The 25,076-nt window shown below is 37.2% G+C and overlaps 2 protein-coding genes across 2 annotated transcripts; one reads left to right on the forward strand and one right to left on the reverse strand.

Annotated features, from left to right (window-relative positions):
- Positions 1 to 205: 205 nt before the first annotated feature.
- On the reverse strand, positions 206 to 17,316 carry nclb (no child left behind). Its single transcript, XM_071585130.1, has 11 exons — positions 17,149 to 17,316; positions 17,015 to 17,073; positions 16,553 to 16,743; positions 15,995 to 16,186; positions 15,150 to 15,257; positions 13,689 to 13,863; positions 9,956 to 10,114; positions 7,756 to 7,864; positions 7,560 to 7,650; positions 2,550 to 2,810; positions 206 to 941 (listed from the first exon to the last, which is right to left on the reverse strand). Exons 1-11 carry the CDS (start codon positions 17,209 to 17,211, stop codon positions 703 to 705), a joined length of 1,647 nt encoding a protein of 548 aa, XP_071441231.1. The 5' UTR covers positions 17,212 to 17,316; the 3' UTR covers positions 206 to 702.
- Positions 17,317 to 18,033: 717 nt separating this feature from the next.
- mRpL45 (mitochondrial ribosomal protein L45) lies at positions 18,034 to 23,081 on the forward strand. Its single transcript, XM_071585131.1, has 7 exons — positions 18,034 to 18,102; positions 18,180 to 18,293; positions 18,396 to 18,605; positions 18,697 to 18,848; positions 18,924 to 18,972; positions 22,391 to 22,540; positions 22,756 to 23,081. Exons 1-7 carry the CDS (start codon positions 18,058 to 18,060, stop codon positions 23,035 to 23,037), a joined length of 1,002 nt encoding a protein of 333 aa, XP_071441232.1. The 5' UTR covers positions 18,034 to 18,057; the 3' UTR covers positions 23,038 to 23,081.
- The last annotated feature ends 1,995 nt before the right edge of the window (positions 23,082 to 25,076 follow it).

A 25,076-nucleotide genomic window follows, 5' to 3' on the forward strand; every position in this document is an offset into this window, starting at 1 on the left:
TGTGAATCATCATTGCATATTGTATTGCCAAAAGGCCAGTTTTAAGTAGATATTATGCCTTGTGTTACATGAATCAGGTTAGACCCAAGCATAAATTAAGCTACTTAAACTAAAGAAATATCATTATCTAGCATTAGCAATGTTTGGAAATAAGTATTTGGTTTTCTACAGTAGAACTACAGAGAAACTATTCCAAGGGCAAGGATATTTTTAGAAGTCATCTTTAATTGCGTGAAACTATTGGCTACCAGACACGATTAACAATGTGCAAGTTTATGCATTGAAATTTGAAATGTATTTCTTCTATGCTAAGTTACTCTGGAGAGGGTTATCTAAAATCATTTGTCAACTCTTCAACATTGCTCTTGCCAAGAGTTGAAACTGTTGCAGCATTAGTCAGCCCACCCAAATTCAGAGTAACTTCTTAACATTCAAAAGTGTTCTAAAAATTAAACGTGCCGTAAAACTTAACTGTGTGAAGTGAGTTCAGGAAGAAAATCGAACAATGGCTATAGTAAAAGAAAATCAAATCAAGGGACTTACCAATTAAAACTTGGATTGACAATATTTACTGGTCACATTCATATAATTCAATTTCCATAGCCACCGCAGAAAAAACAGATGATTTTGTACAGATAAACATTTCTTGATGGCATATATACATACACACACAAATATATGTACAGTGAATTATAGACATGCTCAACTTTTGAATCTTGGTTTCTTCTTTTTCTTCTTGATTTTATCCTTACTGGCCTTTTTCTTCACAGAACTTTTGGCAATGCTCATAGACTCCATCGCAGACATCGCGTAGTCTGTCTCCATAGAGCTCATGGTGGGCCTTTCAATGGAAGAGGAACCTTCACCCAAATTTTCTGGCACATTTTCTCCGCCCACTTTCTCTGCTTTGACAAGAGGTCGGTGGAAAAATCTTTTCCGCACTGAAAAAAAACAATGCATTGAATATTTAAGGTATCATTCCAAGAGTCAATATTGCACATTAAAGAAAAACTCCACACCGATATTTCAGTCAACTAGGTGACCAATAACTGGAGTGAAAACTTTGACAATGGGCAAGACAATAGAAGTGGAGTACTTCCCATGGTTAATAAATGTGTTAAAGTGGAAGGATGTCTGGGCTTGGGGAGGGGAGATGAGGTGTGTTTTCTATTGTAGCCGGCATACTTTTAAACTTGGGAACCAGGTTTAAAAAAGGCGTATGAGTAAATGATTCCTGGCATGTTGCTCGTGTTTTAGTGTTTGTGTAAGAGTTTGTGTAGCTATCAGTGACGTCCAGTTTAAAATTTCAAGTGTGCCAAATTAGCAATAAATCTTCAAGAGTAATATGATGGGAAGTTTCAAAAATGTGTTCAGCAACGTCCGATTATTCAAAATGATCATATTTATAGTGAGCCAACTGTTCCATGCACCTAGTGTTGACACTTGTCTGTCCAATGTTTGATGTGTGACATGTGCTGTACTTCACCTCATGGTTTCCAGATTATTGTAATGCAGGCGTTTTGTCTTTGAGATTACCTAGCAAGTTTTGCAGGGTATTTAGGTTTCTGATATTAGTGTCTACTTTTTTGAAGATGTTTTGGAGGTCTTTAGTAAGTTTGGGTTCAAACAGAAAAGAATTTTTTCTTGAGAGCATTGTTTAATAGTGTGAGTGTGGTGTATTTATTTGTGAGTTTTTTCTCACAGTTGGCGATCAGTTAATAGAAATACCGTTACTAGAATCCATTTACTAAGGCTGTGTGTTTTTTGTGTTTTAATTCTTGTTGTATCGTGGTGAATGCATTAAATGAAAGCCCACGAATAAATGGGTAAGTACTTAAAAGTGCATGATTGCACTAGTATTTTTTTGTCCCAGTTTCTTTAGTACTTTCACATAATCAGGCAAAAAATAAACATCAGAACACATCACCATTTTAACAACCAGATGTTGATTTCACTAAGTAGCAGCAACGCTTGAGTTGGATTGAGCTGACTCGCTGTAATATTTCATGCTATATAAGATCAACACTATGTATAACTTCCCTTTTACAAGTGAAAATTGCATCCAAAGTGACTAACCTAAGATATTCTGTAAATTTCAGCATCTAAAATAATTTTTAATCAATGGTAACATAAAAAGTTACACTTTCACGCTAGTTTTTCAGTATTTCATCCATAGATAAGAGTATTCAACATGGGCTACTCACAGAAATCCCAAAGATTCACATCACTTCAAGAAAAGTTCATTTTAATGTAAGTAGGGCAGAAAATATGCAGTGAATTATGACTGCAATACCATGCATTATATATACGTATAGAGAAGTATTTTTTTAAGCATGCCTGAAAGGGTGATGACATTTAAACATGCTGCATTCATTAGGAGCTGAACTTTAAACATGATCATAGCCTACAATGTTTCGCCCTGATCTGTGACACAATTGAAAAGCAGAAATATTAATCTTTCAAAAATTTTCTAAAAATTTCCAACATTGCAAAGGGTTTGTTTTGTTTGCAGTTAAAATATTGCACAATGATATTGGACACCACCTTACCTGCAGAATTTTCTGCAGCATGCCAAACCCGCAAATTGTTACACTTTTTCTCTCCTCCGCAACACATTATAAACGCGGAATCTGGGCAGAAAACCGCATTGTGAATAGCACCTATTCCATAATCTTCCATTTCAGCAATAAAAGCAGGGGCTCCACAACCAGGGCCAGTTCCATCAGGTACGCCCAGATCCCACACTTTCACAGATTTGTCTGAGCTGGCAGTGATTAGCATCCCTGGGCATTGAGGGCTCAATGTTAGGCCTGAAAATGAATTGAAGGGGACACACATTGGTCAAACAGCACAATAAAGTACACATTTACATGAAGCAAATTTTTTAGTTTGAGCATGGTTACCATAAAAATGCTCTTAAAAGTAAAATAGCACACATCCAGAAGCAACGAGAATATGTTACTAAAGAAAATTCTTGTATTTAAAGCCATCAATTAGAAAGTTCCAAGACAACTTTGATTAATTCCTAAAAGATTTAACTCTTTACTGTTGGCTGTTAAAACTGAAATTCCATGAGATTATAAATTAACAGGGACCACCATTGAAAGCTTCAGGTATTCTTCTATGGCTACTAATATCCATTTATGGATTAAAGGTATTACTGATGGACAAGTGTTCTCAGAAGTAAAATTACGAGTATGTGAGACTATGCCAGGTTTTTCAAAGTAAATAGTAATACTAGAGACAAGTAAACAGAAAGGAAACACTTCCCTTAACACCATATTTATACACATTAGCTGAATTTGATTATGCAAAGTAAAGAGAAAGCATATTCTTTTCACAGGGAAGCACACTTTCCCATGAAAACAGAAATAAATATACATATGAGTTTTGGTTTATGAGCAGTCATCATTGAAAAAAATACTTAAGATGGATAGATTTAGTAAGATAATAATATAGAAAGGTTGCGAAGGAGAATTCAAAGTATTTTGCAAAAATATTTGAATGAAAATTGCTACTTGTAAAAAGATGTTTGTTTTACCACAAAATCAACATTTTAAACTTGCAAAGTGTAATAAATAAATATTAACACAATTATGGTCAGGAATGTATGACCTTTTGGGGTTATTGAATCAGTATCGTGGTGACAAGTGAAGTCATAGCACTGGCAGCACCTAATCTGCAGGGCTAAGAATTAGAAAATACAATTCCCAGCATCATGTTACATCTGGCCTGCTTAATAATTGTTTTCAGTATTATCTTGGCAGGATTTAGTTGCAGAGTGATAATAATTAACATAATCATGTGCAATAATGGTGTAATAAATGGGGATTAATGCTTAATGTAGACAAATGTACAGTTTTGAAATTATGGAACAAAGGAAGTGGCAAACAGGACATAAACTACGAAATAGAGGGTTCAGTACTAACTACGGCCATTCAAGTTAAATATTTGGGGGTAGTTGTAAAACATATCAGGACAATATGCGGATCCGCTTTAAAGAAACTCAGCTTCATTGAATGGGTGGTGCTTGGAAATGTAATGAGAAAGTTAAAGAGAGGTGTTTTTTGCTCTGGTTAGACCTCGTTTGAAATATGCCGCAAGTATTTGGGTGCTTTCAGAGATAATTTGGCAAAAAGAATTAGATTAAGTCCAGAGAAAATCCGCCAGATTCGATAAAAACTGTCATAATAATAAGACGAGTGTGACAGGTCTCTTAGGGGATTTAGGCTGGGAGCCACTTGAAATACGAAGAGAACAAGAGACACATTAAGACTTTTAGAAAGGTTCAGAACAAACGAGTTTAACGATGACCTCAAGGAATTACAATGGCCCCACATTACTTAAGTAGTAGATCAGACCACAAAGATAACATAAGGGCGATCGCTTCCAGTACAATTAGATACGAGGGCCGTTCAATAAGTACCCGTGTTTGACGACAAAGGTCGTTCCTGAGGGAAGTTTATATTATCATCGTGTCCTACCATCTATCAAACGGCGGTGAAACAAATTTCAGACTGATTTAAAGGTTAGTTTGGATTTGGCAGCCATTTGAGTAAGACGTGTTTCGTGGATTTCGCTTAGATAGAAAAAGAGCGGTATCGTTTGGTAATTTGCTTTTTGTTTTTGGATGGCAAGAAATGCGAGGAGATAATGGCAAAGTTGGATGCTGTTCATGAGGACACTTCGCCATCAATGACTACAATTAGATATTGGTTCAACGAATTTAAACGTGGGCGAACATCTTTCTTTGATGAGGAGCGACCAGGATGCCCGGCAGACATGGTTACTTAGGAAATCATTCAAAAAGTCCATGCCCTGATTCTTGCTGATCGACGAACGAAAGTGGGCGAAGTAGCAGAGGCTGTGGGTGTGTCGACCGGAATGGCAATTAATATTTTACATGATAAGTTGGCGATAAAAAAATTGCCGACCCGAAGGGTGCCGGGATTGCTCACGGCGGACAACAAGCTGATCCGGAGTTGTCGCTGCCAAACTGCATGAACTATGTTATGAATTGCTGCCGCACCCTCCGTATTCACCCAATCTCACTCCATGCGACCTTTTCTTATTCCCTCACATGAAGAAATGGCTCATGGGAAAAAAATTAGCTTAAACGAGGAAGTTATCGCCAAGACAGAGGCGTATTTTGGAGACTTCGACAAATCCTATTTTTTGGAGGGGTTAAAAAAATGGCCGGAACGTTGGGAGAAGTGTATCTTTCTAAAAGGGGACTGTGTTGAAAAATAAAAAAAATGGTTTCTTTATTTCCAACACGAGTACTTATTGAACTGCCCTCGTACAAATACTCATTCTTTCCCCAAACAATCCAAAATCATAACAATAAGAAACCGAAGTCACTTTAGAAATATTAAAAACATTTAATTTTCAAGTCGGAACAAAATTAAACATTGCAAAAATATTAGGTATATTTGTAGGTGCATGTGTATGTTAGTCGGTAGTTTGAGTGTTTGCATCATGTGTGTGGGGTGTAAAAGTTTTCGCATGAATGTACGCCATGCTTTGCTTGTGGATGGTATACATTTGTGGCTTTTGTATGCAGTTTTTTTTCTTTCTTGATTACAGTTGTTGTCCTAACACCCCCCATCACACGCCCTTGTGGCGACTTGCGGGGTATTATGTAGATGTAGATATCATACCTACCTAATTACTGGTAAGACAACCCTTTCACATTTACATATTTAATACATTAAAACAATGTTAAAAAATTACAACTAACTTAAAAGTCCTATTTTATGCTCAGATTCAAGTTCCAAATAGCAGAATAAAAAGTAATTGAAATGACAACAATATACAAAAACTAGTCGAAAATCAGACCTTTTAGTTTAGTCCTCATATTCATCATTACATACCAAGTTTTGAAAAGTACTTAAAGATGAATTTAATGAATCATACTATTGAAATAATTGCTGCAGCCCCTCGTTTCCCATTACACTGACAGATCCATTTCCTAATTACTAAACGAGAAATGAACTTCAAAAAGAGTGCAACTTCTAGTATTGGTTTAAGGAACCCTAAAGAGCATCAGAGAGAGAAGACTAGAAGACTGAATTATGCAAAAAGAAGAGTCCAAGATGCTTTCTCGTCAATTGAAAGAGCAGGAATATTTAGACTGTGACTCAATTCTTCTCATCTCTCAAGAACTGTTCCTAATTTGAACTTAAAGAGTCGAGTATTCTAATAAATTTGTAATGTCATCCAATTTAAGAATGAGACTATTTTAAAGAGGATTCCAAATAAAGGAAGCATATTCCTGCCAAGACCTATCCAATGCAGCAACCTAAGGCAAAATATATCCTTAAAATCTTTAAAAAGCCAATATATAAAACCCAACATTTTATGACGATCAACACATGCATTGTGCTCTGTGTGAATATTAAAACAGTATATTGCCAAACATAACCCTAAAATTATACATGAATTCAGCACTTTCCGAGATTAATTTCAGCTAAATGATAATCATACAAGATGGGGCATTTTCACAATAGGTGACTGCATTAAATTTTTATGCACATTTGTATCGTACAGAGCGGTGGTTGCCTAATTATTTTACACTGCCTAAACTTTCATCCCTGCACAATTGCGATTGTCCAGGAGGTAAAACCTCAAGATTTGATGAGGAGAGACGTTTTGCTGGCGTAACCAGAGAGATGTTGGAAGAACCTGGGATTGTGATTTTAACATCAGATGAGGCTCATTTTTACCTATACGGCAGTGTTGATAAACTAAACTGTTGTTTTTGGTCGCCAAATAACCCTCAACAACTACAACAGCGCCTAATGCATTGTAATAGAGACTAAGTGTGGGCTAGATTGGGGAAACTTGGTGTCTAAGGGCATTATGTTTTTGAAGTAAATGGGAGAGCAGTCACCCATGAACTCTGAGCATTTTTTGACCATGTTGCATGAATTTCTCCTCCCGGAACTTCATCGCCATCGCATAAGTCAGTCGAATATGTGTGGTTTCAACAAGACGGAGTGACACCTCACGTTTCCAATCTGTGTACGGCCAAAATTAGGAGGTTGTTTCCAGGGAAAGTAATATCCCATAGAGGAGATGTCGATTGGCCACCACGCTCTCCTGACCTTAGTCCAAGTGACTTTTTCTTGTGGGGCTACCACAAAAACAAAGCGTACATTAATTAGCCAAGTAATGTGGTTAAATTAAAATGATGCCGTTGAGCAAGAGATTGATGCTGTACTCCGTTGGAGAGAGTGATGACCAACTTCCTACAAAGGGCCGATGAGAGGGCCAGCACTTAAAAGAACATTATCTTACACAAATGTTTAATTCCTGTAAAAAATAACATATGAGATATAAATTGCTATTCATTGTGTGCACTTGGTTATGCAAGAAGTTGCTAATCTAAAAATTGCACAGCGTACCATAATTTCAAAAACCATCAGGTAATGCTATCACACTCTGTATCGCGGATAAAGAGTTAAAATAACTATTGAAAGTGCTGACATTTTCCATCTTGAACCCTAAAATACATATTAATCTCTATGACACCATCCTTTAACTAGAACAAATTATACCTGTAACTTCCTTTGTGTGAGCCAATAATTTCCAGAGAGGTTTGGGATTTCGGCAGTCAACATAATGCACACTTCCCACATCAGTGCTTGCCTGCAATTAAGTGGAGGTGTAACAAGGCAGTATTAGCCAGACAGAATAATAAAACAATGCAGAAATATTTTGCAACAACATTCTTATATTAGAAGGGTCACTTACGAGGTAGCAAAATGGATCAAAATGGTTCCATAAAACACGTTCAATCTCTCCAGGAAATTCCCACTCTAAGCAGGACTTTTCAACTCTGCAGTCAAACACTCTTGTTATTCTGTATTTTCAAGAAAAAAGATTTTCATATTGACGGAAGAAATATATAATACAGATCATTAATCACTCCATTAAGGTAACACAATAATTGCATATCCTCTTCATAAACATTTCAAAGTCTGTATAACTGATATTGCAATGAAATGTAATCACTGATTTTGTAATTCCACACACTTCATTTAAAAACACCACCCCAGTTTCAACGTTGAACGTCATCATCAGGTGGTTCTCATAGAAGCAAACTTGGTATATCTACCTTCTGATCAAGGGAAGGGGGTTGGTCGGAGAGGGAGGGGTATAAAGGTTAAAATATAGTTTTGAGGAAAAGGGAATTAATGACATCTTTCAGTGTCATTCGTTGACTTGGAAGAGTGGTAGGTCTAGGAGTAGGGAGTGAGTGGGAGGGATACAAAATTTTGTTGGCCAGTTTATCCTTGCAACGGATGCATTTCAAAATTTTCCAACAGCTCGTCAGCATTGAGCCTTTGATCTTCATTTTCAAAATGAAGAATTTTAGTCACAAAGTCACTTTTGTGGTCACTTTCGATGAGATGCTTCATAAATAGGCATGTTATTTTCTTATTTTTTACACAAGTTTGGTGTTCTTTTATCCTTTCTTTAAATTTGCATCCTGTTTGCCTAATATACAGCATTTTCCCATCGATGACACGCGCATTATCTATACAAAAATGTTTATATGATCGAAAAAAATAACGATACGCATTATGTAAAATGAAAACTGAAAAAATCCAAACATTGACATTACTATGCACACAATAATTTAAAGAAGTCTCGCAAAAATAAATTAGCCTGGAAGCACGCCTTTCTAATCCCATTCTATTTTATACAGATCTGCTACTGTTACAGTAATTTCATCTCAAAAATCCATGAGAAAAAGGGTGCGCAGTATCTATACAAATTCATGATAACTACTAAGTTATATATGCGCGTTATTGATCGGAAAATACGGCACTTCGAGTCACATTCTGAGCACTTTTTCTTACACCCCACTCCTCTTGATTTTGGGAACTTGTGAAGTGTGTGAGATCAGGTTCTTAAGGCATGAACCACTGTAAAAGGCACATTTAATTATTATCTTTAGGTAAAACTTAGATTGCTTTTTCAGAAATTATCCCTAGATAAAGTATTTGTTGCCATTTGGCAGTGGGATCTTTTAAATGTTCAGGGTTGTAAATGTGGCTTAAGGCTATTTTTGTAAGTTTATTCCAGTTAAGTTTATTGATAAGATCTTCTGAATAGCCATTGCTTACTGCTAACATTTTAATTACATTAAGTTCCTTATTTATACTGAATTTTGTAAAGGGGATAGAGGCTAAATGGTGGATCATTGCACGAAATGCCAAAAGCTTTTGGACAAAGCAATGCCTTGAAGAGGAATTAATTAATTGGTCCGTGTACATTTCCTTCCAAAAAATGGAGTACTGCAACCCATCTTTGCCTTTCCAAACAGATAGGTTGAGGATATTCAGGGAACCTTTTTCCTCTTTTTCGCACGTGAATTGTACATTAGACTTGACAGAATTTAAATGTGCTAGAAACTAATCTAGTTTTAGATCTGTTTTTGCCTAATTTTTAAATGAAATGTGTGGAATAACAAAGTCAATAATTTCATTTCATTTCAACATGTTTTGCAAATTCCATAAAGCTATGCCGGAGACAACAAATTTCAACTGATATTGATATCAGAACCAATGGCAAAGCAAATAGGTTAAATGATACACCGAAAAATAACCACCATAATCAGCCCGAAGGATACTCGGATAGTAAAGAGGATAGAGGTCCTCTACTACCAACCCCAACGGACTCTCAAAGAAGATCTCGTCCCCGAAATTCAATTTAAACCAGGTGAAATTGAGTGTGCCCTGAGGCATTACGAGGATTTGAACCCACACCCATTGGTCAGTAGCCAAGTGCTCCACCCACCCGACCAGCATGCAATATGAAATGATAAAATAATTAACCATTAAGCTTACAATCTAATGGAAAGAGTATTTGAATGAAACTATTTCAATAACTGTTAAAATTTGCAGCTCATTCATTCCATGCTCAATAGAGAGAATAATTTACTCACCTGTCAGTTGACCCTGTTAAAAGGGTTTGAGCTTCAAAAGGATGCCAGCCAAGTGTTTGAACTTTGTCTTTGAACACCTTGAGAGTTGAAGCCATGCTGCAGGTCTCTAAATCCCATAGGATTGCAGTATTATCTGCAGAACCGCTGGCCAACACATGACTAAACACACATTAAATAAAACATTGTAAATATATGGCAGGGGCAGTGGGATAAGGAACACTTACAGGGTGAACTACATAAATTTCTTCCAAGAGATTGAATTTAGCTAGCCATCTCCGTAGTCAATAGTGACCAATGGCATTCAGAATAGCAGACAGAGCACTACAAGTTAACTTTATCTCCATTAAATTGTAGCCATAATGGCACATTTTTGCAAGTATTGTTAGTGGAATGGCCTTGATTAATGAATAAAATATGTACTTTACACTTTCAGGCTTCACTTCGTGAAATTGTTTGATGCCCATATTAAATTAGTTTATAATATTCCACAGAAAAATGCATTTCACCGAATTGCAGCATCATCAGGTACAAGTGACACACACACAGCGCTGTTGAATAAATACCCAACGGACAGAGGAGAGGGGGAAGTTGATGGTGGGGGGAGGGGGGGATGTTCTGGGACTTCAAAGTCAGTAGTTGCAGCTTTTTTGGTTAATGGAAGAAAAGGTCGTGGCGCCTTCGTTGTGACCAAGCATTGGGTCTGGTCCAGGGTTATGGGGAATGTTGGGGACTAGGAGAGGATAGCTATTTAGAACCGTTGGATTTTTTTACCCTCAAGGTCAATTTTTCAAAAAGGAGAGGGGAGAGGAGGGCGTTTAATTGCTCATTACAAAGTGTTGTATTGGGATCCGCCAAGTGCCTTCGAATCTCCATTAGCTCTACAGCATCCATTTTCAATCCTTTAGGGAGGACATGTAGTACTCCTGGGACAAAATTGCTATTATTATTACAATCTAGGCGAGTTTTGCAAAGAGGGAATTGAGATTTTCATTTCTGTGACACCTGGCCTGTTCTTTGGCTCATCTTTTGAAATTCCTCCCTCAGTTTCACCGACATCATATGATTTGCAATCATCGCATTTAAGTTTGTAGATGCCCGATTTATCAAATGTATCCGGTTTGTCTCTTTGCCATTTGCGAAGAGTTTGGAGAGAATAAGGGATGAGTAAAAGGCAGATTTGAGATTTTATAGGAAATATCTCATAGGAATGGGATCGAACACCACTTGAAGTCTTTAAAAGTTGAGAGGGGGTAATTCGACAATGTCCATTGTTTTCTGCTTTGAATTATTTTTCCAACAAGTTTTGGGTTGTATCCATTGCTGGTGGCTATATTTGCAATTGTTTTGGGTTCCTTATAGAAATTTGTGGGGGTTGGGGATGCGTAGAAGCGGGTGGATCATCTGAGTGGAGGGCTGCATATTTGTGCAAAAAATGGTGGGCGGAATCATTGGGCATTATATGATCCGTACATGCGGGTTTCCTGAAAATAGAGAACTCGTGTCTATTTTCTTTTATGGTGATTGCCAGGTCTAAGAAGTTAATTGTGCCATTCACTTCTTTTCCAATGGAAATGAAAATGTTAGGATAGATCATGTTGAGGTACTAGGTATATTAAGGGAGATAATACATTCCCCAGGGTCACCCAGCCAGAGAAACCTCACTTTAGTTCTAGATTACTTTAGTTAAGATTATAGCTCCATAAGTTTAAATTTGATATTTATTATAAAAAAAACCATAAACACAGTAATCAACCCGAAGGTCAGTTTGGTAGGTGATGGTAGAGTTCATCCAGTACTAAGCCTGACGGCGTGTGAAATGCGTACATATAAGTAGGGGGGCCAGTTCCTTAATACCCTGCACTGGTTATGGTTTGTGATAAGGAGGAGAAGCTAATACTGCAAGCTATGCTATGTTTCACTAGCTTCAATGTCTGGTAACTATCAGAAGAGGAATTGAAGGAAGTAAGAATTCAGTTTTGAGCGATTGTACCTTTGCAAACACTTGAAAAGAAATTTATTTACGCTCAACTAGCATTCAATTAGACCCTCATCGACACAGAACTCAAGAGAATACCTGAAAGTCAGATCCAACAGTGACCTTGAGAATGACCAATACATCTTACATTCCACCTCACCTCTCCCCCATTGAGACAGCAAAATACTGGCATAAACAATCGTCAAAATACTATTTAAGTATCCAACCATGGGCAAGCAGAGGACTAAGGTTGTAGATTCCAGCCACATCAGTCCAATTAGTCTGTTCTTCACTCCCTGATTAGGTACCATCAGTGGCTTGGCCATGTTACTCTTTATGATGCGGCCATCACAACTGCCACATCACAAGTAAGCACAGCCAGTGAATGACTACACATTATGATGCCAGCATTTGGTTTCTGTTCTAAGCTATTCATGATAAATATTTTACAGTCATGTAAATACCAGTGTTAATGCAAAATCATTGTTTCTTCCACTTCCTCGCACCTGATATGTGTGAACCGAGGGAAACGAAAGGGAAATGAGTTTTCTGCCATCTTATTTAGTGAGTCATCGTTGATCTCTGACCCCAAGAGCAAGAACCCACATAGCACCAGGGAACGAGAGTGACCCACCCATCTTGGTGTAGCTGCATGCCTCTCTACAAATAGGTAACAGCCATTCTATTCACAAAAAATTCAGCTTTCATGAATTATTGATCCTTGAAAATGAAAACAAGAACCCACAAGTCCAGTTACATTGCCAGGACCCAGTCACAACAAATGGTGGCAAAAGTGGGATAATTTGGTGACCTGGACAGCAGCTGGGCCTAGAGGTGAGGAAGGAAGGTTCTTCCTCTTACATCCATTAATGTGAGCCACCTTCCCAAAACTAGTATGGCATTGTTAATCACTTTGGGGGGGTTGGGAGGGATGGTTGAACAAGGCATTAGCCACAAGCACTTTCTGGATTTCAAAATGGCAGAGCAAGAGAGATTTCATTCGAGGCAAGAGGGGGACTTGATATATTTTTAGTACTAATCCGAAAACAGCCAGGTTTTGGCCTTTTACATCAGGCTATAAGGGGCATATGGGAATAACGGGAAGAATTGAGAAGATATCCAATCTACGGTGATACAGTCTTACACAATGAAGAATGAATGAATTGTTGTACTCCTGGATTTTGAAGGAAAGACTGTGCTCATATTCTTTATAAGTTTAAATTAAGGGAGGACCATGACATCTTTAGAATAGCATACCAAAAGTCCCTCTTAATGTTTTAATGAGTAAACACAGCCCCCTTTTTCAAAAAAATAATGGCAAAATACTGTTGAAGATAGTAAATGAACACAACAGTTTCAGGTTTAACTTTGTGGAATTCCTTCATTATGAGGGTAAAAAGAAACTTTACACTTCCACAATAAAGATTTAATACTTCACGACCATGGTTTGGAAAAAATGGTCGTGAAATATTAAATCTTTATTGTGGAAGTGTAAAGTTTCTTTTTACCCTCACATTAAATGAAATCAACAACAAATTAAATTGTTTTGTATCTTTGTGGACACCAACTATAACCAAGCTCAAATCTTTATTGCCAGTTTATGCTTAATATATAGGGTTAATTAAGACTAATCTTTCACATTTCAGATTTCCTGATAATTTATTTAACAATTTCCAAAAGATTTACTTCCATAATTGCACATGAATAACTTATCCAGAACTAAAATTACCAAAAGATATCAGATTTTAGAAAACTTACAAAAAATTGCGATTCCAGGAAATATCGAGGACTGCATCCCGGTGTCCATATCCCTTCTTCCCTTTCTTAAGCTTTGCTCTTTTACCAAGCTGAAAGGCTGGCTCAAGGCAATCCACAATATCCATGTCCCAAACGTCTATCACAGGTTCCATGCTCCCAACAGCAACCAAATTGCCTTCATTCCAATTAAGAAAATGTAAAGATTATCAGCAATAAGCAGGGGGGGGAATGACAATCACTGTTAGCAAAACGCCATGAAATTTCTGACAGAGAGATAGACTGCACTAAATCTTAATATTAGAAGGACCAGAGCAGGTGGAACAGTTCACTTATATCAGAAGTGTATTAGACCGCAGTAGTCTTAGTAGTATGGACATAATTCAATAATCAGCAATTTTGCAAGCGTCAGTTTATGAAGTTTATTATTTGTAAAAAAACATGTCTAAGTTGAAGCAGCTTAACTAACTACTTAGGCTGGTGTGAGTTTGCAATATAATGGAAGAAAAAGAGTACTTTTATACAGTGTGTAGATATTAAAGTCTGCTATCAACCTCTTGTAAATCATTATTAACTAGGAATGGTACCGTCAACTAGGTATGGGAACTTTATTTCCTCTTCCTGTCAAAAAGAACTTTGAAGATCATTTGCCAATAGTAGTAATGATATATGGCTGGACGATGTGATAATTGATGACATTGTCCTTTCATTTACTGATACATTAATGCACTACCCATAAAATGCAGCCATTTTTTTACGATGAAAAATCGACAGTTCCCTAATTCAATCATAAAGCGCACATAAACCTACCATCTTGCCTTAAATCCCATAATCACATGCACATGAAGCAAATATAGGTATTTGTCAAAAAAAGATTCCATAAAATACTTCAATGGTTTAATTCATTGAAGCACCAAATCTCCTTGATCAGTTCTTGACAGGGCAATTAAAACTATCGTTTCCTCTCTCTTATGCATCTTTCAAACGTTGCAGTACTTTCAAAATACCATTTATGAGCCAAAATCAGAAAGCTTTGGGTTTTTGAAATAAAATTTTACTGTCTATTCAGGCCATCTCACCGCGATTTGTGCTGGTTTAACTCCAACTACATAAAATATCGCAAAGTTTTTCTTGAATGTGAACCAATTAAGAATCCCCTGCTTTTCTTCGACATTAAAATAATGGAATATAATATTACTATGAGTGGGTTAATTCAGCAGTGAAATATTTATATCATCCTGATCATCATCAGTATTTCAATTCTAAGATTGGTTTACTGCAGTCTGATTTATTGTTCATTACTCTACAAATACTTTCAACAGCATTATTCCTGGCCATATGGTATAAACTTCAGAGAATAAAGTTAACTTCTCATATTATGGAATAAATATTTTGTGATTGGTTTAGGGCCAAGTTGTTGGCATGCACATAGCATGGCAACTGCCTTCAAGAAGGGTATCATACCTTTTGTGGACTCTCCTGGTTCAAAATTGAGCCATTCCAAACAGAGGGGGAATGACGGCAGTAAAATGTCATGGTGGACATAAAATGATTCTTCTTCCTCGTTGAAAACTGAAATGAGTTAAATATTAATTGAAGTGGCTGGAAGTCATGAGAGTAATAAAACACTAAACTGAAGATTCACATGTATGCATCACATTTACAATTCCACATGAAATCATATTTCTAAAATGCGTAGGCTTCAAAGACTCAATGTAAAATTTCAATGCTCTATAAAAATAAAAGTATCAATCAAAAAGTGAATTACTCATAAATATCAATATAACTAGGTTTTAATGGAATTCACTCAATGGCCATACCACCAAGGAGCCAAATTTGTCAACCACCTGATTCATACAGATTTGAAAGCATCTCCTTCTAATACTTTCAACGTGATCCTAAAACATACTTGCTTATGAAATCTTTGTACTCTGTGGATGAATTTTGTGCATTACGTTAAGAAAAGTCTAAAATGTTGCTGGTAAATTGTCCCTTTGAAATTAAAATCACCTTTTATCGTGTGATGTACACTAAAAAAATTGATGCACATATTTTTGTTTCGTGATGAAGCCATGCTGAACCGGCTTCTGGCGAATAAAGCAATACATAAATAAATGAAAAAGATTTCTTCATACATGCCCATCTATAATTTATTCGGTTTAAAACCGACAACTTCCAAGTTCTGGCCTGCCAAGTAGCCATTAATATTTCCAAATCCGCACACTTCATCATTACACATATTTGACAAAAACGACTATCTACTTCGATCCATATATTCTAAAACATAGGTCATTATAACAAGTACTAACCATGTATTTCTAACAAACTTGCATCATCATGAACACGACCCACAACGAGGAGGTTATCAGTAGGCTTGATTTCAAAATTATCTTTTTCACTATCATCATCTTCTTTGTCTTCTTTCAGGGTAATGTATGGATCAGCAGTATTACTCGCATAAACAGCGAGGTTGGCAAGACCTAAGACGGCATCTGGTTTACCTAAAGAAGATGGCAATATTGATCAACTACTTAAAATAACTCTGAAAATTAACAGTTTATTCAGTTAGATTAATTACTGACTTCAGAATACTATAACAATTAGGTTTAGCACTTGAATTGTGATTTGAAATGTTATTCCCTGTGCATGGAACTGGCATAGATTAAAACATTACAAATTATGTAATACAAAATTGTGACCGCTACTGGAAATTTTAGTGAGGCATAGTGACCTTCAGACTCACAGACAGAACAAGGTGCACTAACTCAATAATATACAACGATGGAGCTATTCCACGAACGATATTCCATCAGGTTGAGAGTTGCCAGAGGATTTCAATAAAAAACGATCAACAGTTGAACACTTACTTTCTTCTTCGTCATACTTGTCAAATTCATATTCCGATAAATCTTCATCTTCCAATTTTTCTTTATCTGCAGTCAAATTCCCACATCCGTCTTCACTTTTAATATCATGAGATAATGGCTTGGCATTCGATATTCCCGCAACATCTGGGGCGATTAAATTTTCATCTAGGTCCGAATTTTCACTATCCACACTACAAAATACGAAAATTAGCTCTCAAAGAAATCAATTATTAACCAGGTAAACTGAAGACCTGATTACAATTGAATTTAACTCAATGAGTTGACTGCTGGAATTTACCTCTAGGAAAATCCATCTCAATAAAAAGGATAGCCAAACTGATTTTACATAGATGAGGCATTTTTAAATAGATATATCATATTATAGTAAAGAAGCTGAATGTGCACATGGTGCCATGGCGCAACCAGTCAACAGCATACCGTTATCATTGACAAAATAATTACCTTAATTCACTTTTAGTTTTCTGAATGATTTCATCCAGTTCTTTAGATGAAAGCTGAACCTGAAATAATAGATCATCCAATTTCAAAAAACTGTTTTCGTGCGCCCCTATGCTTACACATTTATTCCAACGAACCTTATGTGGGATAGCCTTTGCCGCTCCTTTCGGAATCCAAGTCACGCAGGGGATAAAATTCATTTTTAATTAGTAACTGAAAACCGCATCCGACAACACCCGTAAAACAGGTAAAAAGTACAGCTCCGTGACAACAACGTTCAGTCACCCCGAGACATCCCTCGGCGTGCGGCCGTATCGCAATTCGATCTTCATTTCGCAGGAGGTCCGCTCTTTCAGAAAGATTACATTTTGTGTATCTTTGAGCTACAATTGGAAGTAAAAACACACCGCAACAAAGACGGGTAGAAGTGACGCTGGAAATGTTCTCTTATACTGGTTTAAATAAATCCTTGGGTTATAGCTATTTTTTGGATAATTTCTTCGCATATTGAAACCTCTGACTAATACTGATATTTTTCTGTTCCAATCCGAATCATTTCTATGCCGTTCTTTCAATGTCTTTTTTTCACATACACTTCAAATCTTAAAAATATCAGTGGTTTCATGGGCACCAAAGTCTCTTTTCTTGACGGATTTTAACCGAGCTCTTACTGGAAAAGCATTACTTGCTATAATTCAGGTTGTCAAAAAGTTTGACACACTGAAATTTTACCATACCAGTATCAGTAAAAATTTCTTAGTATTAATAATGTTATTAGTGAAACTATTATCAATATTAAGCATATGAATTAATCAAATCTACTAAAATATTGTAAAATAGCGTACATTTGCAAATTTTTTAACTGTGAATTTTGAACATAAACGTATTTTTATTAACAAACCCATTTAAGGCATGAAAATAATTCGAATTAGAGTTAATATTTCACATAGTAAGACCTCATATAGTTTGAAAAGCTAAAATGTGCGCGCTAAATCGCCTGGCTGCGATTGATCGCCCAGGGAACTATCGCACAGGTTGGTCAGGATATGGCGGCTCCAATTGTTAGTTGTCGTATACGGTTAATATTTCAGGTACTATACAATTTTCACACTGTAAATTGGAATGAGCATTTTAAAATTATTCATTTTCCTCATTCTTTAATTTTCAGAATGTTCACTTGGGATTACTTACTCAGTGTACAGCACCCTCGGCTTCAAATGTATACACTGTTCGGCACAGAAAACACTGGGATCCCAAATTCAAAAGGCTGCGAGCACTCAAGGTTTGTTAAAAAATTCGATAATTTATATTTTTCAATAATATTATCAGATTTTCGGCTGTGGATTTTTGAAATGGTTGTTTTCACCTCTTTGATGACTGTCAGATTGCCAAAGTTGATCTTAGAGACTGGAACAAGCCCGAGTCAGAAGGTGGACCAACAACTGAAGAGGTTCGCGCTCGTATGAAAGAGAGGGGTGTTCTACCTCCACGGCCATGGTCGGAGAGGCCTATGTGTATTTCTTGTACAGGTGGAGTTTTCGAACCTTACGTGCCCCCGGAAGGCGATGGGAAAGTGTCCGTAGTCTCAATCCCAGTAAGTGCACATAAATAATGGATTTGTGATCATTGGGCAGCAACTACTCTCATATATGACCCGACATCTGAATTAATTCTTTTCCTCTTAGGGAGCTAAGCAAAAGTTGGAACTCCTAGAAAAGAAAAGCAAATCTATGATGGCTGTTAGAAAAATACGTAGCTTTGACGAAGATTTTGAACCCAAACAGTTTCTCACTCTGGCAGCCGAAATATACAGAAGTGCTCACGAGCTAATGGCCAGGTACGGCTTTACTTTGATTTTAGTGCGTTAATACTGTTGCTTAAATTATGATCTTCATTTTCTATTTATTTTCAGCCGTAACAAATTAAAACTGAGGGAAGTGGTGACAGAAAAGGCGTATCCTGTAAGTTAATTGTGCCCATAACATTTAAATAAACTTTTTTGTTGTTCAAATTGTTCTTATCTATTAGACACCATGTCCTAATGATGAGAGTTGTGCACATTGTTTTCCTAGAACTCATGTTATGCAAAACTGCCTCATACCTGGTTCGAAAAGAACACCCAAAAGTTTGGAGTGGGGTTTCAGTAAAGTTTTTATCAGGAAACAATCAATTCGGACTTCAAATTGTTCGGAGTACTATGCATTATCAAGGAAGTCTTTGTAAGATATTCACTTACCCCAGTCAGCAATAGCTTTTTTTTTAAATCTACCAGTTAAGGTAGGTTTTGTATGGACAACTACCTAATAAATAATTGGTGACTCTTAACAAAACACAATCCAGCAACCTACTCTACATCAAGTCCCTCTTCATCTCCGAGTACTTCCTTCTTCCCTTCATCCCGTCCAACATTCCTATCCTGTTCCTTCCCTTTCCTCGTTAGCCTAACATTCTCCCTTCTATTGCAGTCTTCAACATCCCACTGCCGGTCAATACGCCCTTCAACCATTTTTCCTACCTCCTTAGGATTTCTCCCAATAAACCCCTCTCTTCGCCAAACATACCAAGTACTTCCTCATTTGTTTTCTTCTCGGTCCATTTCACCTTCTCCATCCTTCTCCCCACTCATATTTCAAAAGCCTCCAATCTAAGTCCATCTTCCTGCTTCAGTGACCACGTTTCCATGCCATAATATGCACCATATAACAATTATTTTCTTCACATCCTTACTCAGCATCCCTGTCATCAACTCCCTCCTCCTTGTGAAAGCCTCTTTGCCTGGTGCAATTCTTCTACTTACGTCCCTACTATTTTGACCGCCTTGGTCCAAAACACTTCCAAGATATGTAAGTTGTTCCACCTGCTCTAGTTTTTGCCCTCCTATTTTAATGTTAAGCTTAGCCTTTTTCTTTCTGGAGTATTGATTCTCATCCCATATTTGTTGCACTGCATTTCCAATCCACTCAGCAATGCTTGCAACCCCTTGGCTGACTAAGTAGAGCTTGGTCATCAGCGAACCTGATTGATTTTACGAATTCCCCTCCTAATTTCATACCTCCCTCCAGTTCTTCCCATGCCTCTTAAATCATTCCCTCCACATATGCGTTGAACAACAACAGTGATAAAGGGCAACCCTGCCTTACATCTAATCCTAACACTGCCCATCCAGACTCTCCGTTCCCCACTAGCACATGAAGGTATATATATACACACTGGCTATATTCACCTCGATCAGAAGGTATATATAGCCAGTGTGCTTCTATGAGGACCACTTGATAATGACATTCAACGTCGAAACCTGGGTCCTGTTTTTTTAAATAAAGTGTGTGGAATTACAAAGTACATTATTTCATTTCAATATGTTATGCAAATTCCATCAAGTTATGCCTGAGACAACAAATTCTATATTCCTCTCGATTAGTGATCTCATTACTGCAATGGCATCACGCGTACCTCTCCCCTTCCTAAAGCCAAACTGATCATCCCCTAAGTAATTATTTGCCCTACTCTCTATCCTTTTTTTATGATTCTTAGCACAGCTTTAGCTGTGTGGGATATCAAACTTATTGTCCTGTAGTCCTCACATGATGTAGCCTTTACCTTTTTCGGAATAGGAACTAAAACTGATCTCACAAAGTCTTCCGGCCAGATTCCTTCCTCATAGATGCTACGAGTACAAATCGGCCGATATAGCCTCTTCCTCCTGCATTTTCTTAAACATTTTAGTAGTTCCGCAGGGATGCTTTCGACCCCCACGGCCTTATTTAGTTTCATCTCCCTTAATGCCCTTTTTATCTCATCGTCTAGTATGCCTGGACCTAAGCTATCATCTTCTATGTCATGATCTCTTTCTGTCTAACCTTGTTGGCCTAAGTTCTTTACCATTCTGTTCTACATATTCCTTCCATCTCTCTTGGACCTTTTCAATGTCAACTATTATCTTACCCGACTTATCTCTAATTGTTATACTTTGACTTCCTTTCTTACTTCCCGATAGTGATTTAACCTTGCTGTACAGCGCACCAATTACACCCTTTTTCTGCTAACTTTCCATATCCTCAAACAGCGTCTTCCACCATGCTTCCCTTGCCCTATTTGTTGCCCGTCTCAATTTATTGTATAACTCTTTGTAATTTATTGTGCCTAATTCTGTATTTACATTCTTCCATTTTCTCCTCTCGTCCATCTTTGTAATCATCTCATCCGTGATCCATGGTTTCCTAGTCCTTTTCACGTTAACGGTTCCAATAGTTTCTTCTGCGGCTTTCAATATCCCTTTCTTGATACATTGCCAGTTTTCTTCGATAGTTTTCATCTCTTCCATGATTTTCTCTACAGCCTGCTGACACTCCTTCCTTGTCAATCCATTTAATGCTTCTCCATTCCATTTTCTAACCTGCCACCCTTGCCTTTTCTTTTTGAAACTGACTATACAATTCATAACAATTGAACTGTGGTCAGAATCCGCGTCCGCTCCCAGGAAGCTGTGCAAATTGATCACACTGCTTCTAAACCTGTGCCTAACCTACCTTGTTCAAAACTGAAGTACTTACATTAAATAGCACGTGCTGAATAGGATTATGCAGTCCTACCATTCCACCTTCTCGACTCAATGCCTGTGAAAGCTAATACTACCCTTAAAAGCAAGACATGGTAATGACTGATTAATGAAATATCGACATAATAATGAACCCAGTGACAGCATTTATTTAATTTGGTATTTTAATTCATAAAAACCAAGATTTATATGGAAGGCAAAGCAGTGTGCCCAACTGGTATTCCCTCTGGCGTAATTAGTATTTGGTCCTCTCTCCTACCATAAAGTTTTAACAAATTACCCACACGCCCTGTGTCCCATTGACTTTGGACAGTGTTTCAGCATTGATCTCGCCAAAATATGGGACTTCTAACAAAACTCTCCCCGTCAGTCACTTGCTTGGGCCCAGAACATTGATGCCACTTTTTTTTCTTCCTTTTCATTTGTTATCACACCTTGGTTGTATTCTCCATCCATAGCTTTCTAAATCCACGAAACTCCCAAGGCTCTTCGCCGCAAATAAGCTCATAACTGCACTTGTCTTAGCCATGTAGAGTTAATGATGAAGTCATTGAAAAGTAGTGTCTTAAATTAGAGCACCTTTAAGAAAAGTCATGAATATGCCTCCCTCAAGTGATGTAATGCCATTGAGTAACATAAAACTGAATATCTGGATTTTTCTCAAAGATGTTCACAATAATATTACTCAGTAAACTCTTTAACTTAATTAAGGGGTATGTCAAACCACTTAGTGATATGCGAATTAGTGGTAACATCTTTTTATGAATCATGCTTTGCTGCCCTGAAATTTTCAAGTGCATTTGAGCCGTTCTTGTCATCCTCAGGAAATATTGAATAGCAGTCATCTGAAAACCATTCATTGGCAGCTATTGGACTGGATAGAACCTCCCAGGTTCACCCATGCACGGTGTACGGATGTAATAACAAAGGATAATGTATTTGGCCAAATAACTGTCAGGTTCCATAGTCAGCAGGTGAGTAAGCCTATGTAGATCATAAAATCAGAGAATACAAGTGACATTATTGGTGATTTCATCCCCAATTATTAAAAATCTCCATTCTCGTTTATTGAGGTGTAACGTACGCTTAGCTTGTAATGTGATTATTTTAAATCCCAAGTGGCCATAACGTTGCCATGGGAAAAATTTTAATTAATTACATTTTATTAATTTTTCCACATATGCTGCAGTTGCTGGCCATTTACGACAGATTTGGTCGACTAATGTATGGTAGTGAAACTGTGCCAAAGGATGTGTTGGAGTATGTTGTGTATGAAAAACACCTTTCGAATCAGTATGGTGTGTGGAGGTTGCACGACAAGATAATACCCGAATGGATGCCACCTCCTAGTCCGATTCCATCAACATTTGTGAAAAATGTTTCTCAAACTGTTGACGTTGATTCAGGAAAGAGTGACTCTCAAGTTTCTGTTCATGAAAACAAAGATGAAATCCCAGCGTTGGCATCATAGAAAATTTTAATTTGAAGTGTAGACATAGGTTCATTAAATATTATTACCAAAAATAAGTCTTGTGTATTATCTGGGTTCACTGCTTAAAAAGGATATTCCTTTTTCATTGATGATATTCACCAATTTTTGTCCCAAAGCCTTAATATAAAATACCTTCAATGGTGCCTCTGATAGTTTTAAATAATGATCCACGAATAAGTAGTGTTTCGTTTTTTTAAAAAAGCAATGCTTCCAACAATTTATAATGCCTTTACTTTCCATCATACTATTTCATCCTTTCTCACCTTCTTAGGGGACAGAAGCTATTAATTGTTCCGATATTAAATAGGCCTTTTGTTTTTCATATTGGGATATAAGCAAAATTTTTAATCATTTCACTTTTTTCAACAAAATGCCATTCCGGGTTCACCAATAATCAAATTAAATGACCAGTAAAACAGCACAAAATATATTTATTTACTAGGTATGAAATGTTAAAAGGTTTTGGTTTAGTTTACACTTGACATTGAGGGAATAATCAGGTTGTACTTGTGTTGTTAATTCCAGAAGTCATTCAACAGAGTTGATGGGGTCAGCCAAGAGATTGCATGCATTACTCAATGAATTAGAGAAATCTTTGTGGTTCGTATGGGATGAAGGTTAACATAATAAAAACACGGGTTATGAGGTTTTCTGGAAAGAGCTCAGTTAAATGTGAAAATTGGAGAGCAATAGCTCGAGCAAGTTGAACATTTACCCATCTTGGAACTTTTCAACCAAGACAGTCGAGTAGCAGGGACATAAGAACAGCATTAGGGGAAGGAGTTGGGATTTTATGACAGGCGTATTGAATAAGGACGTTAAGAAAAGGCTCGTCAAAACCTTGACACGGAGCGTGGTTTTGTACGGGGTGGAAACATGGTCTTTGAAGACAGGTGATGGGCATAGATTTGGAGGCTTTCAAAATGTGGGCATGTAGAAGAATAGAAAACAAATGAAGAATAGGTAAGTACGGTTGGGGAGGAGAGGATTACTGGGAGAAATCAAAAGGAATCAGGAAAGGTGGATGCAAAGCACATTGATTGGCAGTGGGATGTTTCAGACTGTAATCTAGGGCGAACAAAAGCCAGGCAAGATAGGGGATGGAATAAAGGGAAGTAAAATGTATCCAGAATTGAAGGAGGTTAATGTAGTGTGGGGAATCCGGCTGTCTTTGTAGGGGAGGCTACGAAATGTGTGCTTGATCTGTGTACATCCAAAACCTACTTCAAAAGGGAGATTATTAAATGATAATATTTGCAAAGATGTCTCAAGTTGAAGATAACCGTTGACTGCTCTCTGGTTGCTCATTATGTCAACACTCATCCCTGTTGATTGTCACCCCATAGATTGAAATATTTTCTTCATTATGATATTGGCCTTTCTGTCAAACAATATCTTCAGTTAAAAAATAAATTGAAACAGGTAACCATACCACTAATTTTGTTGGTGTCTTAGTAGACTGCTTTTTTCATTGAGAAAATATATAAATTGGTTGCAATCTCCCCTGAATCAGCATGTTTCAACCTTCCCCTCTTCATCAAAATGTTAGAAGTATAAAGCATGGCTCATGAAAGAGGTAACTGAAGATTCGACACACTTGATCGTGAAGTAATCTCTGTATTTGTCGGAATATAGCTTAGTGCCAGAATGTCTCCACGTTTAGTTTGAAACCTCAATCTACTGATTGCGCATTAGTTCACTTCATTTTTGGCTTTGGTTAGAGAAGTACTCAAACTGCAGTCACCTCCATAGGAATATAACCCAGGAGCTAGTGTCATCCTGAAACAGGCAAAATTTTTTGACTGGTGTCTTAATAAGCCATTTAGTAGCTTGAATGTCCTACGACTTCAGATCAGCTTTTCCCAAAGTTTATTGTACTAATATCAGCATGTGTTGCCATTTTTCATTTGAAAATGTTCACTTAAACTGAAGGATCCTGAATGAAAACCGCAATGCATTGATACATTAATGTGGTGCTCAATTAGTGCTACTAGTTGGGGATAATTGCTTCTCACCTG

The sequence above is a fragment of the Hetaerina americana genome, unplaced genomic scaffold (assembly GCF_022747635.1).
Source record: "Hetaerina americana unplaced genomic scaffold, ioHetAmer1.1.p SCAF_2, whole genome shotgun sequence".
Lineage (NCBI taxonomy): Eukaryota > Metazoa > Arthropoda > Insecta > Odonata > Calopterygidae > Hetaerina > Hetaerina americana.